At 40.0% G+C, this 13,894-nt stretch overlaps 1 protein-coding gene across 1 annotated transcript in view; it reads left to right on the top strand.

Moving 5' to 3' along the window:
- The window catches only part of LOC128879033 (protein lozenge-like), an 82,275-nt gene that overhangs the window by 12,817 nt on the left and 55,564 nt on the right, over nt 1-13,894 (top strand). The window contains exon 3 of the mRNA XM_054127859.1: nt 4,057-4,170. Coding sequence (XP_053983834.1) covers nt 4,057-4,170 — 114 coding nt within the window. The remainder of the gene's footprint in view (nt 1-4,056; nt 4,171-13,894) is intronic.

Below are 13,894 nucleotides of genomic sequence, written 5' to 3'. Positions count from 1 at the left end.
TCGAATGTAGACGCTCGTGGATAATACATATAAGTTTCGGATTCAGAAACTTGTAAATTGTTTCAAAACCGTCGCGTTCCGGCAACGACACGTACCGGCACGGGCACGACAAAACAATAAAACACGCATTTCAATGGAACTATTCAGTATTCACACTATTTCCGTCGACGGAACGTTCAGATCGGTGCCTGTTAACTGTGAATAATTCCATTAAAACGCGTGTTTTAATGCTTTGTCGTATCGGTGCCGGAACGTGTCGTACAGTCTGAATCGACCTTTGTTGTAGCGCGACAATACTGTAATTATAAAAAGCAAATATATATACAGCTTCATACAACAGAGACATATCATCTAATAACACTAATGATTATACCTGAATCAACACACTTGTCGGTGTAATCAATTATTAATACTATTCTTAAACAACCTTATCACTTGTACAACTGTGACATATCATTGTTAATCCGCTATTACACCCCCTATCCATGCGACGTTGGAAACGAGTATCTCTTAGCTGACGCTCGCTCGTCAGTCATGAGACGTCAGCGTTACGCGCGGTTAAGTTTGAACGATGTCAAACTTACATATATTAAATTCGTTAATATATTTTTTCTGTCACAACTTAACGTCACAGAACCGCATTGAAAATGAATCACGCTCGAACGGTTATATGAACTGGTTTGTTAAATACTATGGACTGTATGAGACAAATTGGAACGGTAAACAACTGAACGATTCGGCCGTGGTAGCGTGATTGACCTTTCTTAAAATTAACTTCTTCAGGGACCCCGAATTGAGGTACGTAGGAATATGATAGTGAAGTGGGGTACGAGAGTTTGCGTGGGGTTGGTGTTGGTTAGGGGTCTATGACTTTGCCTGTGTTTTACAGAGTTTTACACCAGTTTTACAGAGTATCGTTGTTACGTATGCGTGTTCGAATGTCGTGCTATAAGGAATCGGCGGACCATCTAGCGGCGATGCGGTGCGAGAGCACGATCGTCAGAGTTTTATATTATATATTTAATAAACTATTATTGGTATAACGGGTACGACGTGTTGTTCCTCTGGATCCTAGATACAACAATCGGTTTAGTCAAAATTTGATCAATGCAATCTGTGCCAGTGGAACACGATCGCAGCAAAGTTCGTCAGACTTTCCAGATACCGAGCCTTGTCTCCGTAGCTTTCGTTTCGGATCACCCATCGACCAGACGATATGGTAGGAGTGCGAACCTCGGTGATCGCTTCGATGAAAATTCGTACTAACAGTGTTACTAACACTGTTAATGACACTGTCTGTAGTTTCCGGGTGTAAGCCGTGTCCGCTAGGTTTCCTATACCGACGTTTCGGCAACATTGCAGCTAGCTTCATCAGGGTACAAAAGGCACACTGATGTGCCCGAAGTCTGCATTTCTTATATACTTATCCGTGTTTACGTTCCGGATCAGTCATCGCCACTCACATTGCGCCAAGTAACCGATTAGCGGATCGGTTATTAAAAAACCGGGAGGAGGGTGCTTCACATGAGATCGAGCTGGAAAGCTGTGTCACGATCGATGTTGTTCGGATTTTTCAGGATTTCCATCGATTCCCTATATTTGCGCAGGAAGTAACTCCTGTATTTTGGCCATGACTTTAGTGTTTTTGAAAAAGGATCTCATGTCCTGTTAGTATGCGACGAAAATTGATTCGATGAAAATTGTTTACGCGTTTGAATATTTTCAAGGATCCCAACCCTTGGTGCTAGCGCTGCGCTGGTCCGAATGTTTTCGAAGTTCGAAGCGTCTATTCCAAGACCATCAACACCTCCTTCTCGCGAAGCCAATCTATTTTTGAGTGGCGAACCGTGCCGACACAAAGTAACTCCGAAAGGACCTAGGTGTATAACACGGTTGACTTTGCCAGCCGAAAAAAGACAACGGTGGCTTCTCCGTTCGAACAGGCAGCGGCGAATTACCGAATGCGTATTAGCGCGCGAAGAGCCCGTTTAAGAGACCGTAGTCAATCTCTGCGACGGACGTTTATGGAGAAGGAATTAATATACCGGACCTTCAACCTCGAGACCTTCGACGGTGATATATGTACACCGGTGTGCCCTACCCCTACCCTCTTCCCACAAGAACGTTCGTTTCGCTTCCCCTTAACTTAAACCTGAAGTCTGGACAGTCGAAGAAACTCGCGGTCGGTCGAGACATCTAATGGCGGTTGATGTAATTACCGGAATCGTAAACTAGTTAGATCGAGATTCGGTGGGAGTCCCTTTCGACCGCAGCCTGGAAATCTCTCGTTCTTCGCAATTCGCAACCGAACCACCGATAAATTACCGTTTCGTTGTTTATCGATGGACCAATTTTACTACCGTCTTTTAGCTAGAAAGAATCCACCCTCTGAAATTTCCCCGAAGTTTAAAAGTCCCTTTAGATGGTCGTATCTGTTCCCAGTTCAGTGGAACTGTCAATTTTTCCTATGTGTAGAAAGTAAAGAGTGAAAGAAAACGGAGACTGAGAAAAGATTGAGAACTTGATATTTCATTTCTTTGAATTCCTATGTGTACAAACAAGAGTGGCACGCCTCGCGTCAGTTTTCTTGAAAATTTTGTCGCTATGTTTAAGCTTTTTCTTCAGAATCAATGTTAAGGTTGTTGCAATGAGACAGTCTTCATCCATGAGTTAGAATACCACAAACGTACACTCTTAAACCAGAATGAACAATATATACATACATTGAACCATTGCTTTTAACCCTTTGCACTCGAGGACTTCTTTTCTGGTATCTACCAGTGACTCTAGATGCTTTCTTAGCATTTTATTGTCACGAATTCTTAGACTGACTTCGAAGATGAAATCTCCAATTTGAGATTTGAAAATCAGGTCACCTTTACCTCGTTTCATTGACGCTTCGATCCAAAAGATTAAAGCTAAAACAAGCATTGCTGGTCGATTTAATACGTCGAGGGTTTTATTAATGAATTTTTGCGCGCAACTAAACGGGCTATAAAGAACTGAAACGACTGGGAACAGTGAGAACTGAACGGACCGTGTAAAAGAATCTAGTTTTCCGGAATGAAATGAAACGATAATGGAAACTGAACTGAGAACAGATATGACCGTTTAAGAGGACCTTATAAGGACCTGAAAAGAGGAAAATCGTCAGTCTTACTTCGACTGGGGAATTTATTGGATTTTTAAATCATGTGAAAACCATTTATAGGTTCAATCGTATTTTCGTTTGGTTCTATCTATCGTTTGGTTCTAGCTATCGTTTGGTTCTATAGGTTTTACAATTAGCCAAGTTGCTAAAAGCTTGTAACTTCTCGTAAACGACCTAAGAAAAAGTAAACATGTACCAGGTTCATTGTATTTCTAATTAATACCGATCTACTCGTGGTTAAAGAATCCAAGAGAAGAGTAACTAACTGGAACGAGTGTTTGATTAATACGCTGAGTACATGTGAACTATGCTGAACATGCAAAACTTATAAATTGTTTGACAATTATCATTTTAAATCGTTGATCGATTCCCATGTCATTTGTGAGGGAGATTATGTTTCGATCGGTCGAATGACCGATGTATTTGACAGTTTTCCGGCGGCTTCGCGAGGTGTCGTACCGCGTTGTCTTTTGTTTCGATGCAACTGCAGAAGGGCATTCGAGAGTCTCTTCGTCTTCCTATAACCATCGTAGCGTACAGATGTACCGAATCAATTTTTTTATACCCACATTTCAATCTTATTATTCAAATAAATCCCGTTTAACATTTCTCGCGCGTCTCCAAAAATCCTACATTTGTTTACGAATCGATTAAAGCGACAAAGCCTTTCCATCGCGCATCAACTCTACGGTTCTACACCACTCGGTCGTTCTCGCAGTAAAATCTCTGTTAAACTCATCTCGTCTCGGAATCCAATTGAACAGCGACATTTCGAATAGTCACGGTGACGTCCTGTAGCTGTACCGTCCCAACCATTTCATATCCGATATACGATAATATTGTTTCTAACCGTACGAGCACAGGTAGTAATCTATCATAATTAACGCGTCGTATTTTGATTACAGGTAAGAGCTTCAGCATCACCATAACGGTGTCGACAACGCCACCCCAGGTGGCGACCTATACCAGAGCCATCAAGGTGACCGTGGATGGACCAAGGGAACCACGTTCCAAAACTAGTAAGTAGAACACTTTGTATTGTACGCGACCCCGCGAATCTATCCGCGAGATCTATCCGCGGCCACCGGCTGCTACTAGCGTGGATTCCCTGAAAATGTACCGATAATTCAACGAAAGTCCCTATACGCGGTAATGGGGAGTCATTACCGAGCAGATGGTGCTCGATGATGCAGTGGTCGACGTGCGTACCGCGCGTATGCGTGTTTCGGGTTAGCTATTCACCCGGCCGTGCTACATAGACAACGCTTTTACCAGAGCACACTAGCGCGCGAAAAGTAATCCACTTACCGTAATATACTATGAAAACCTCCAAAAATATCCGTTAATTATCGATGCTTGGGCATGCTTAATAACCGGTCTCGCGTGTGTTGCGTTTCCGTATTCGCGACACGGCTCTTGATATACAAATAATCGGGAACCATCGTCGTTTAATTCGCCGATGCTCGTCCTTTTATAAATCACTCGGTTCCTCCCACTCGGGGTAGCTACTCTTCCGCTAAAAAATTAGCGGTCCGATTACCCTTCCCAACGGATCGGTTTTCTATGTCCACGCTACGAAAGATGGTTATTCCATATTCCAACCACTTGTTTTTCTCCCTAAAGTCAACATTACAATCTCTCTTAAAGTAACAAGGGCACGATTCCTAAGACTAATGGAAATTATTATAATGTATATCAAAGTATATAAATTTATAAACAAGATTATACATGATCGAGATGATATTTTTCCAAGTAACGTTGCAAAGGTTGTTTTTAAGAATATCATCTCTTTTTAACCCTTTGCACTCGAGAGGTGACTCTCAGTCACCACTAGGTTTTCTTTAGTTTCTTTAATTTCTTTGGAACTCGAAGTGCCAATAAAATGCTTGTCGTTGAGGCAAAGGTAACCTGATTCGCAAATTTCAAATTGGAGATCTCATTTTCGAAGTCAATGTAATCTTAGCATTCGTGGCAATAGAATGCTAAGAAAGCATCTCAAGTTGCTCGTAGGTACCAGAGTTGCTCTCAGTCACCACTAGGTTTTCTTTAGTTTCTTTAATTTCTTTGGAACTCGAAGTGCCAATAAAATGCTTGTCGTTGAGGTAGCAAAGGTAACCTGATTCGCAAATTTCAAATTGGAGATCTCATTTTCGAAGTCAATATAATCTTAGCATTCGTGGCAATAGAATGCTAAGAAAGCATCTCAAGTTGCTCGTAGGTACCAGAAAAAAAGGCCTCGAGTGCAAAGGGTTAATGATCCAACATTAACACATTCGAGACCGGCAGATATTTTACGTTTCTTAAAATAACTTACGTTCTTTAATAAAATTTTGAAGCTGGTCATCCCGAATTTGTATCGAAGATAAAAATTACAAAATATGTTTTGAAATATCAATGTTGTAAATATGTAGCGTACAAATTAAAAAAATTTTCATGATTTTTTCATAGCCAAGAATAGAATTTGAAGTGACGTCAATTCACGTCAGTGATCGCGAATTTGCTAATGGCGACTACGATGTTTACCATCAATGCTTTTGTCTAATAGTAAGTAACGAAAAACCCGGTAATAAATAGTAATTGCTCACGTCAAGGATTTTCCAATTTAACTTTGTACTTAACACGAAGTTTACTCGATCGACTGTTTTCTATGTGCATTTGTAATTTTCCGTTTTCGAATTCTTACATGAAACTGGAAAATATCAATATATTTCTTTCCTAATTTATACAATAACAGAAGCAATCGACTCGACGAGAGTAAGTAGTATTGTTATTTTTGTTCGGGTTGTTATCACTTCCTATTCAAACAGTTATTCGTGTAACGTTTAGTAGATCATCATTGCTAAAATTCGTCTCGTCGAAGCACATTCTACTTAAAACTAGTCTCCGTCAAAAGTTGTCCATTGTCTGCGATCGCCAATAAAAGAAACAATCTGGAAACCTTGCCAAGACCTTGACGTTAAGGTAAATGCAACGTATTAAAAAATAAAAAAAAATGAAAGTGAGCGGGTAACAGGTTGTTTAGTCATGAAATATGAATATTTATTCCGAAAGGTGATTCAGAAACCGTGAGGATAACATTACGCGCGTTAGGTATCGACCAATAATGAAAATAATTCTGTCGAAACCGTGCAAGCCGGAACATTTAAACTTGAGCGTTTTTTGATTATTCGTGGTCGGTTTCATATAATGGATCCACAAAATGTAAATTTATTTCCGCGAATATTTGTCGACGAGGCACGTTTCAAACAACAGAGGGTCGTACGTTCCAGTGTGGACCATTCGTAACATTCGTTTCAGCTTAAGCGACCTTTGCCACCTATATACGTACGAAAAAAAAAACAAAAAAGGAAAAAATGTCTGTTATTTCGATATCAGATTAATAGCCGCTGCGGAGTTGACCACGAATACGGCAGCTTTTTGCGGACGTTTCGCATTTGTTGTATAAAGTATTGATAGGCGTAGGGCGACGCGTACCCGTTCACCTCGGAGATTTTTTTTTTCGAAATGGTCTATCGTGATTGATTTTACTAACTTTTTTTTTCCCGTTCGTTTCGCTCCCGTCGCGCAGTCCCTAGCTAACAGAGAAATCTATATAATATTCGTCAATTTTTCAGCGGTAGCAAAACGCGTGTTTAACCGTCGAATTAAACTTTTACGAGATACGATTGTAATTGTGAACTATTTACACATCAACACCGATCGGTTCGCAGTATTTTCCTATACGATCGATTCGATGCGTATCGTATGGAAACGTTGAAGGGTCGGTACGAAGACTAGAATTTCCTTCGCGATTCTTTTAATTCGTTAAAACTGGTTGAAAGAAAGTAACTCTTTTTTGGTTCGGTAAAGAAAAATGTTTTGATAAATTTCGATATCTTCGGTAAGCTAGGCAGAATATCTACCCGCATAGTACGAGGGTCGTTCAAATATAAATTGGAATTTTTGTACGCAACTTCATTGAGGATAGATAAACATACAAATGGATTGCCTTATTTTTCTAAATAGTTTACTAAAGTAGTTTACTAAAACAGAATACATTTTCTTCGTCAGATAGAAAGCTTTCTAATCTTCTTAGGAAAAAAATAGTTGGCTGTACCAATAATCAATTGCACAAGTACAGTTGAACTGCTGCAACGCGCTGTGTCGTTTCTATAATAAATCTTCCTCGTCATAATGCCTTCTTCAGTGTATTGTTCGTATGGTGGTCACATGGAATAAGGTCTGGATTATAAGGTGGTTATTCGAGACGTATTCAGTGTATTTTAGTGAGTTTATCACGAGTTCCGTAATACCGTGTACCGATGAAAATAATAAAATTCTGAAGCTGGACATCGAAAATTAGTATCGTTAGGGCAAAGATAAAAATAGCAAAATATGTTTTGAAACATCAAGCTGACCGGTAGATATTTTAATACCGAGTACCTATGAAAATAATAAAATTCTGAAGCTGGGCATCCCGAATTTGATAAAAATGACAAAATATATTTTGAAACGTCAATGTTGTAAATATGTAATGTATAAAATAAGAAAATGTCCATAATTTTTCATAACGGAATAAAACTTGAAGTGAGGTGAATTCACGTCACCGGTCGCGAATGTATTAAATGAATATATATTATTTTACGTTTGTTCTAAACTGAGTTCGCGTCGCGGAAAATACTATGTTATTTATCCCGGCAACAAAAAAAGTTATACGCAGGCGATCTAGAAGAATCGAATCCCTAATTCGAAGCAACGATGGTTTCAAGAAGAGCCCGATCGAGTTACCGAAATTCATCTACAGTGGGTGTAGAAAGTATTCGTATACCGATCAATTTCCAAAAAAACTATGCAAAAATTTTTTATAAACAACGACATTGTACATATTCTCGGAAATCTCTAGAATAGATAGAGTACAAAAAGAATAGCTATTTATGTAAGTTGCGAAATTAACAAGAAAAAAAACTTAATCGATAGAAATGTTGAAGCAATAAGTATTCGCACAACTGTTTAATTTTTAAAACTTGATTAAAAAAGAAAGAAATTTACATTAATTTACAAGTATATAATACTTCCTTCATGGGATTTCCTTTTGATGTTATAATTATTGTAACACTTCTAAGCGTTAAATTAATTAAATTATTAGTTAGAGCCATTTTTAAAAGTACTTGACTGGAAATTTGATGTTTTCTAACTCGTACGGAGCAATGAACTAATGTGTCTACGTTATAAACTCTACTGTAAATGGTTCGTCATAAGAATCGTCCAAATCCTTATTGCTTCTATACTTTTACCCACTTTTCGCATGTTTTTGTCAATTTCACAAATTATATTAATTAGTAAATGTTGCTTAGACTATATCTATCTTAGAGACTTTCGAGAATATGTAAAAATATCATTGATTATACAAAAAGAAGTTAACGCTTTATCTACCGGGCTATTTGGAAACAGTCTTTAATTTAAAAAGAATTTTCTACAGTAGCATATGCCAATCTAGGCTGACAATAATTCCTTCATACTATTACGAGATACATTGAAAGCCAAGTCTGTTTCCAAAAACTGGACATTGTAAGTAGACAACCATGAACACAGTAAATAAATTCGAAAAGCTAAATACTGGAATTAAAAAGCCTATAAATAGACTCCCGGTAAATAAAGTGTTAATTTCCGTTTATTATTAATTTCTACATCCCGATTATCGACGCGATAAAGAATCTAGCCTAAATTAATCGTCTCCTTCATTTGTATGTTTCAAATTGATGACTCGTCAAAAATCAAGCACACCATCGCGACAAAATTAATTAATTAAGAAACTATAATTTCACGGAAAAGTTTTTTGGTAAATTAATCGGTGAACGAATACATTCTACACCCACTGTACATGGTCTGTCCAAAAAGAAACCGAACTTTTGCTATAAAAAGAAAAAAGTACAAGTAAAGTTTTTACACGCACGTTTATTTACTCAAAATAATCTCCCTCTGCGTCAATACAGCGCGTAGATCGCGTAATTAACATTTCGAAGGATCTTTGCAGCTCCTGTTTTGGTAGCCCGTTTAGTACGGCGGTTACAGCGGCCTGAATCTCCGAAACGTTGCTATAATGTGTCCCTCTCATTGAAATTTTCAATTTTGGGAAAAGAAAATAATCGCAGGGTGGCAGATCAAGCGAGTAGGATGGATGATCCAAGGTAACGATGCCTTTTTTAGCCAAAAATTGACGCTCAATTGCTGCTTTGTGTGCAGGTGCATTGTCGCGTAGCAACATCCAACTTCGTCTTCAGTGGACTCTCGATCGTTTTTAAATCGAGTGAACCACTCGTAAACTCGTGTACGGCTTAGGCATTCATCCCCATACACTTGTTTTAATAACGAAAGCGTTTCAGTAAAAGTATTTTTCAATTTAACGCAGAACTTGATATTATTAATTAAATATTAGCGCTCTATTGCGGTATTCCAACAACCGTCACGAAACGTCCGTTATATTTCAAGTCACGCAACAGAATGTGAACGATCGATTCAAATGATACTGTGCACGGTCAACAATTAACGTTCAACCTATCGTCTTTTATTATCTGTAACTAGATGGCGCGATTAGAAAAAAATTTACAGCAAAAGTTTGGTTTCTTTTAGGATAAGACCGTGTATTTCGTTGGTTGTTAGCGAAGACGATCGAACCGTTAAGCTCCCGAATCACGCGAAGCGTAAAGATACGTCGAAGCGACTCGCGAAATACGATCGAGAGCCCGTAGGAAGGATGGGGTGCATGGCAACTAGAAAAGGAGGCCTAAACCAGACGAGTCACGGGTCCGTGACGACGCCGACGGCGTCAGCCGATCTAATTCCAGGCGGAAGAATGAAAAGAACGTGTCGCGTGGAGCCCGGGTCCCGACGCTACTGTTCGCTGTCGATTAGGACACGCATCACGACATATTGCATACACGGGTTTTGGCAGCGGTGGCGTGTCTCCTCTGGTTGGCACGCACCATGGACAATCTATGTAACGACCGGCAAGCGTACGGGTGCCGCCGCCGCCGCCGCCGGCCGTCGGGCAAAACAACCGGCGCGCCGCGCGCCGTGGCGCTTTCATTGTGCCTCGCAACTCGCAATTCGCAACTCGCAATGATGCGAAGCGCGCCGCTTAGCAGACACCTGCCGGCTATCATTATTACGTGGATAATCGTGAGCTTTTTGTTATCGAAAATCACCAAGCCTGGCCCCCTCTTTCTCTTTCGATGTGTGTTTCTGTTCCCCGTCTCGCCAATCGCGGTTCTCTCTCCCTCGCTTTCGACCGGCTGTTTCGGCCCGAGCCGAGACGAGCCGGTAATCGTGCAATTTCTGTAATTCGCCGCCCGTCAGCGCGTGTAAATACTGCAAATGCCGCTACCGTGGCCAGGAACGACACGTAACAGGATTAACGGACTTCCCAAGGCTGTAATAGACTGACCGGAAATGCGTTCGCGCGCATTAGGAGCTTTCCGATAAAATGTACCCCATCAAAGCTGACTTTAAACGTTGCTACATGCTCTTCGAATTATCTTCTCGGCTTGGATGTCCGTGGAAGCGAGATGGACGCAGGCGATTTAAACGAAAGAGATGCCGGAGATGAAGAGCCGACACACGAGGATTCAGGCGCGCGAGTTTTAACCTAACTGCGCGTACATTGTACAAGACAGCGGATATATGCGTAACACCCGTAGCGGACTTTTTAAAGCTGTAATTGCGATTTGCCGGCTGCGGTTGACGAACGATGTTTTCAAACTTAGTCCCATTTTAAAATCGATCTTTCTTGACTCTCTTAACGAGCTCTGCGCGACATAATAATGCTCGTGCTAAGTTTCTGCGTTGTTAAAATGATTCGTCGACTTGGAAGCATCTAACGCAGTTTTATTTATTTATTTATTTATTTCAATATGTACGGGCATAGCCCGTTATGAAATTATTATAGTATAGCAAATATAAACAACGACAGTTGACAGATGTCGAGACATACAAAAATTTACACAACAATCGTAACGAAGTTATCGCCAGTGAATAGTAGAATTACCGGTAAAAAAGTTATGTGACCTATGTTTAGTAGAGTCGATAGAGTCAATGAACATATCGCTGTCTGAACTAAAACCATTAACTGCAGCACAGGCACGGACAACAGTATCGAGGTGACAGTATGTAGACGAGAAAACATATTGATGAAATAAATATGAGGACCTAGTGGTCCTGGGAGGAATGTGAACCTGTGTACCCTGAGGAAAGGGTACAAGTCCAAGAAGAGGTGCACAATCAATTATATTAGTAATATACAGTTGCATGCAAAGGTTTCCGGTCAAAAATAATTTTGGAATTAAATTATGTATAATAGGTGTAAAGTAGAAATACAAATATACCATAGTAAAGAGCTTTTATTATACTATCGAAATGTACAACTAAAAAATTTGATACAATAAGTAATAATTATTTATAACAAAAATAACAATTTTTACTTCTTCGTAAGTATCCGGCCAAGTACAAAACCTGAAGAAAAAACATGATAACTGAAGGAAAAATGTTCAAAAATGGTTACAAATGTAACATTATCATCAATATTTAGTAACCATACCCTGTGAAGCTATCACGGCGGCACATCGGTGAGGCATCGATTCAATAAGTTTGATGATTCTATCTTGAGAGATATTTCTCCACTCTTCTTGAATTCTTGTCCATAAAGCAGCTTTATTGGTACAATTAACAGTTCCTATTCTTAGTTTAAGCTTTTGCCATAAATGTTCTATGGGATTCAAGTCTGGAGATTGACTCGGCCAATCTAGATTTCGGATCTTATTCTTCGTGAAAAAGTCCTGAAGCAACCCAGACCGATGTTTTGGATCATTGTCTTGCTGAAATATCCATCCTCGTGGCAAATTTCGACGGGCATAAGGTAGCATTTGTTCTGATAGAATATTCCTATTCATAGGAGCGTTCATAGTACCCTCAATTTTGTAAATTGGACCGACGCTTTTCCAAAAAAATGCACCTCAAAGCATAATACTACCTCCACCGTGCTTCACTGTTGGTATTTGATATCGGGAATCATTCCTAGTGCCTTGTAGTCGTCTAACATATCTTCTCCCATCATTTCCAAATGAATTAATTTTAGTTTCATCCGAAAACCGCACTTTCTTCCAATCTTTAACTGTCCAACTACGGTGTTTCTTTGCAAACTCTAATCTGGCCTTCTTATTTTGTTTACTTATCAATGGTTTTTTAACTCCAACCCGTCCGAAAATTCAACTTCTGTAAGTCCAAGTGAAACAGTACTTTGACTAATGTCAGCCAAATGGGAGAGCAAGACAATGATCCAAAACATCGGTCTGGGTTGCTTCAGGACATTTTCACGAAGAATAAGATCCGAATTCTATATTGGCCGAGTCTATCTCCAGACTTGAATCCCATAGAACATTTATGGCAAGAGCTTAAACTAAGAATAGGAACTGCTAGCTTTATTTTTTAATGGACTTAGAGATCCTAATATATTTTAATAATTTTTGTAAAAATAGAAACGTATTCTGAAGATTCTAATGAGAATTGGTCATTTATACGTTGCGCGTAACTGAAAGATACTCGAGCAAAGAAGACTAGAACCTTCTTTTTAAATTAAAACTCGAGTTTTGTATCTTCTACTAGCAACCGGTTCTTTTATGACTCGACTGCTTCTCAATCTTTGGTAGAGCAATATGTATCGAAGAAAGTTTCGTTAAATTGTCAGTTAGCGTTGGAAACGTTGAAAGCAACGTGGAAAAAGCAGCAATCGGGTCGGACGAACGCGAACGGAGGAAAGGATCGCGAAACACAGCGGCTGTCGACAGTCGGCCGAAATCATTGAAACGTTCCTGCCGGAACGATATCGATGCTCGGTGTTCGTTAAATGTTGAAATTGAATTTGCTAGGTTCGTAATTTGTTCACGTTCGGAATGTCGATTAGAGAGAATACGCGTTCCGAAAATGATTTCTCATACTCGTAGAACCTGTCCAAAATCAAACCGTCGGCTTTGTCCTTTTTTTTTAATAGTCACGCGAGAATTGAAATTGTTCCGTTGAAGAATCAGCCTTATTTCGAAGTTAATGCTCGAAGACTTAACAGATTTGAATTTCGAAATGACGTTTCACTGGAAAGATGGCGACCTCTCGTTCGATTTACAGCCGTCGCGAAAAATTCTGATTAAAGGACACCGAGGCAGCCTCGTGGCGGAGCATCGACAAATGGTAGAGCTTGGGACGTTGATTCGCGAATCGCTATGAAATTATTTCGAGTCACGTTGGAGCAGAGGGCCGAGAAGCTTTTAAACCGGTATTAGAAATAACCGAAGGAAAAATCGAGAGCGGTTAACATTTCGATCTTAGAATCGTGGAGACTCGAAATATTGCTTTCGAGGAACCACATACATCTACGAAATCTGCGATTTTCGTACGAGAGGAGGGCGCGGAATGACGACGATGGATATTTTGCGCGAGGAAGCTGGGCAGAATCGAAAAAGAGAGAAGAACAAATTTGAGCGAAATTCTTGAAACACTGGCAGACTCCCGTTTTAAGTTTCAAGGAGGACGTAAGACGAGCGGCGGGAGGGGCCCGTTATTAGAGAGGAGGAAAAAGCCGCGCTATTTCCGTCCTCCGGGGCCGCCACACTTTGATTAGATAAGCCCACCACTCGTGCTGCGGAGATTGGAATTATTGTGTTCTCTCTCTCTCTCTCTCTCTCTCTCTCTCTCTCTCTCTCTCTCTCTCTCTCTCTC

This window comes from Hylaeus volcanicus, chromosome 1, assembly GCF_026283585.1.
Source record: "Hylaeus volcanicus isolate JK05 chromosome 1, UHH_iyHylVolc1.0_haploid, whole genome shotgun sequence".
Lineage (NCBI taxonomy): Eukaryota > Metazoa > Arthropoda > Insecta > Hymenoptera > Colletidae > Hylaeus > Hylaeus volcanicus.
The sequence above is the reverse complement of the archived record's forward strand: the minus strand, read 5'-3'. Positions and strand labels throughout refer to the sequence as shown.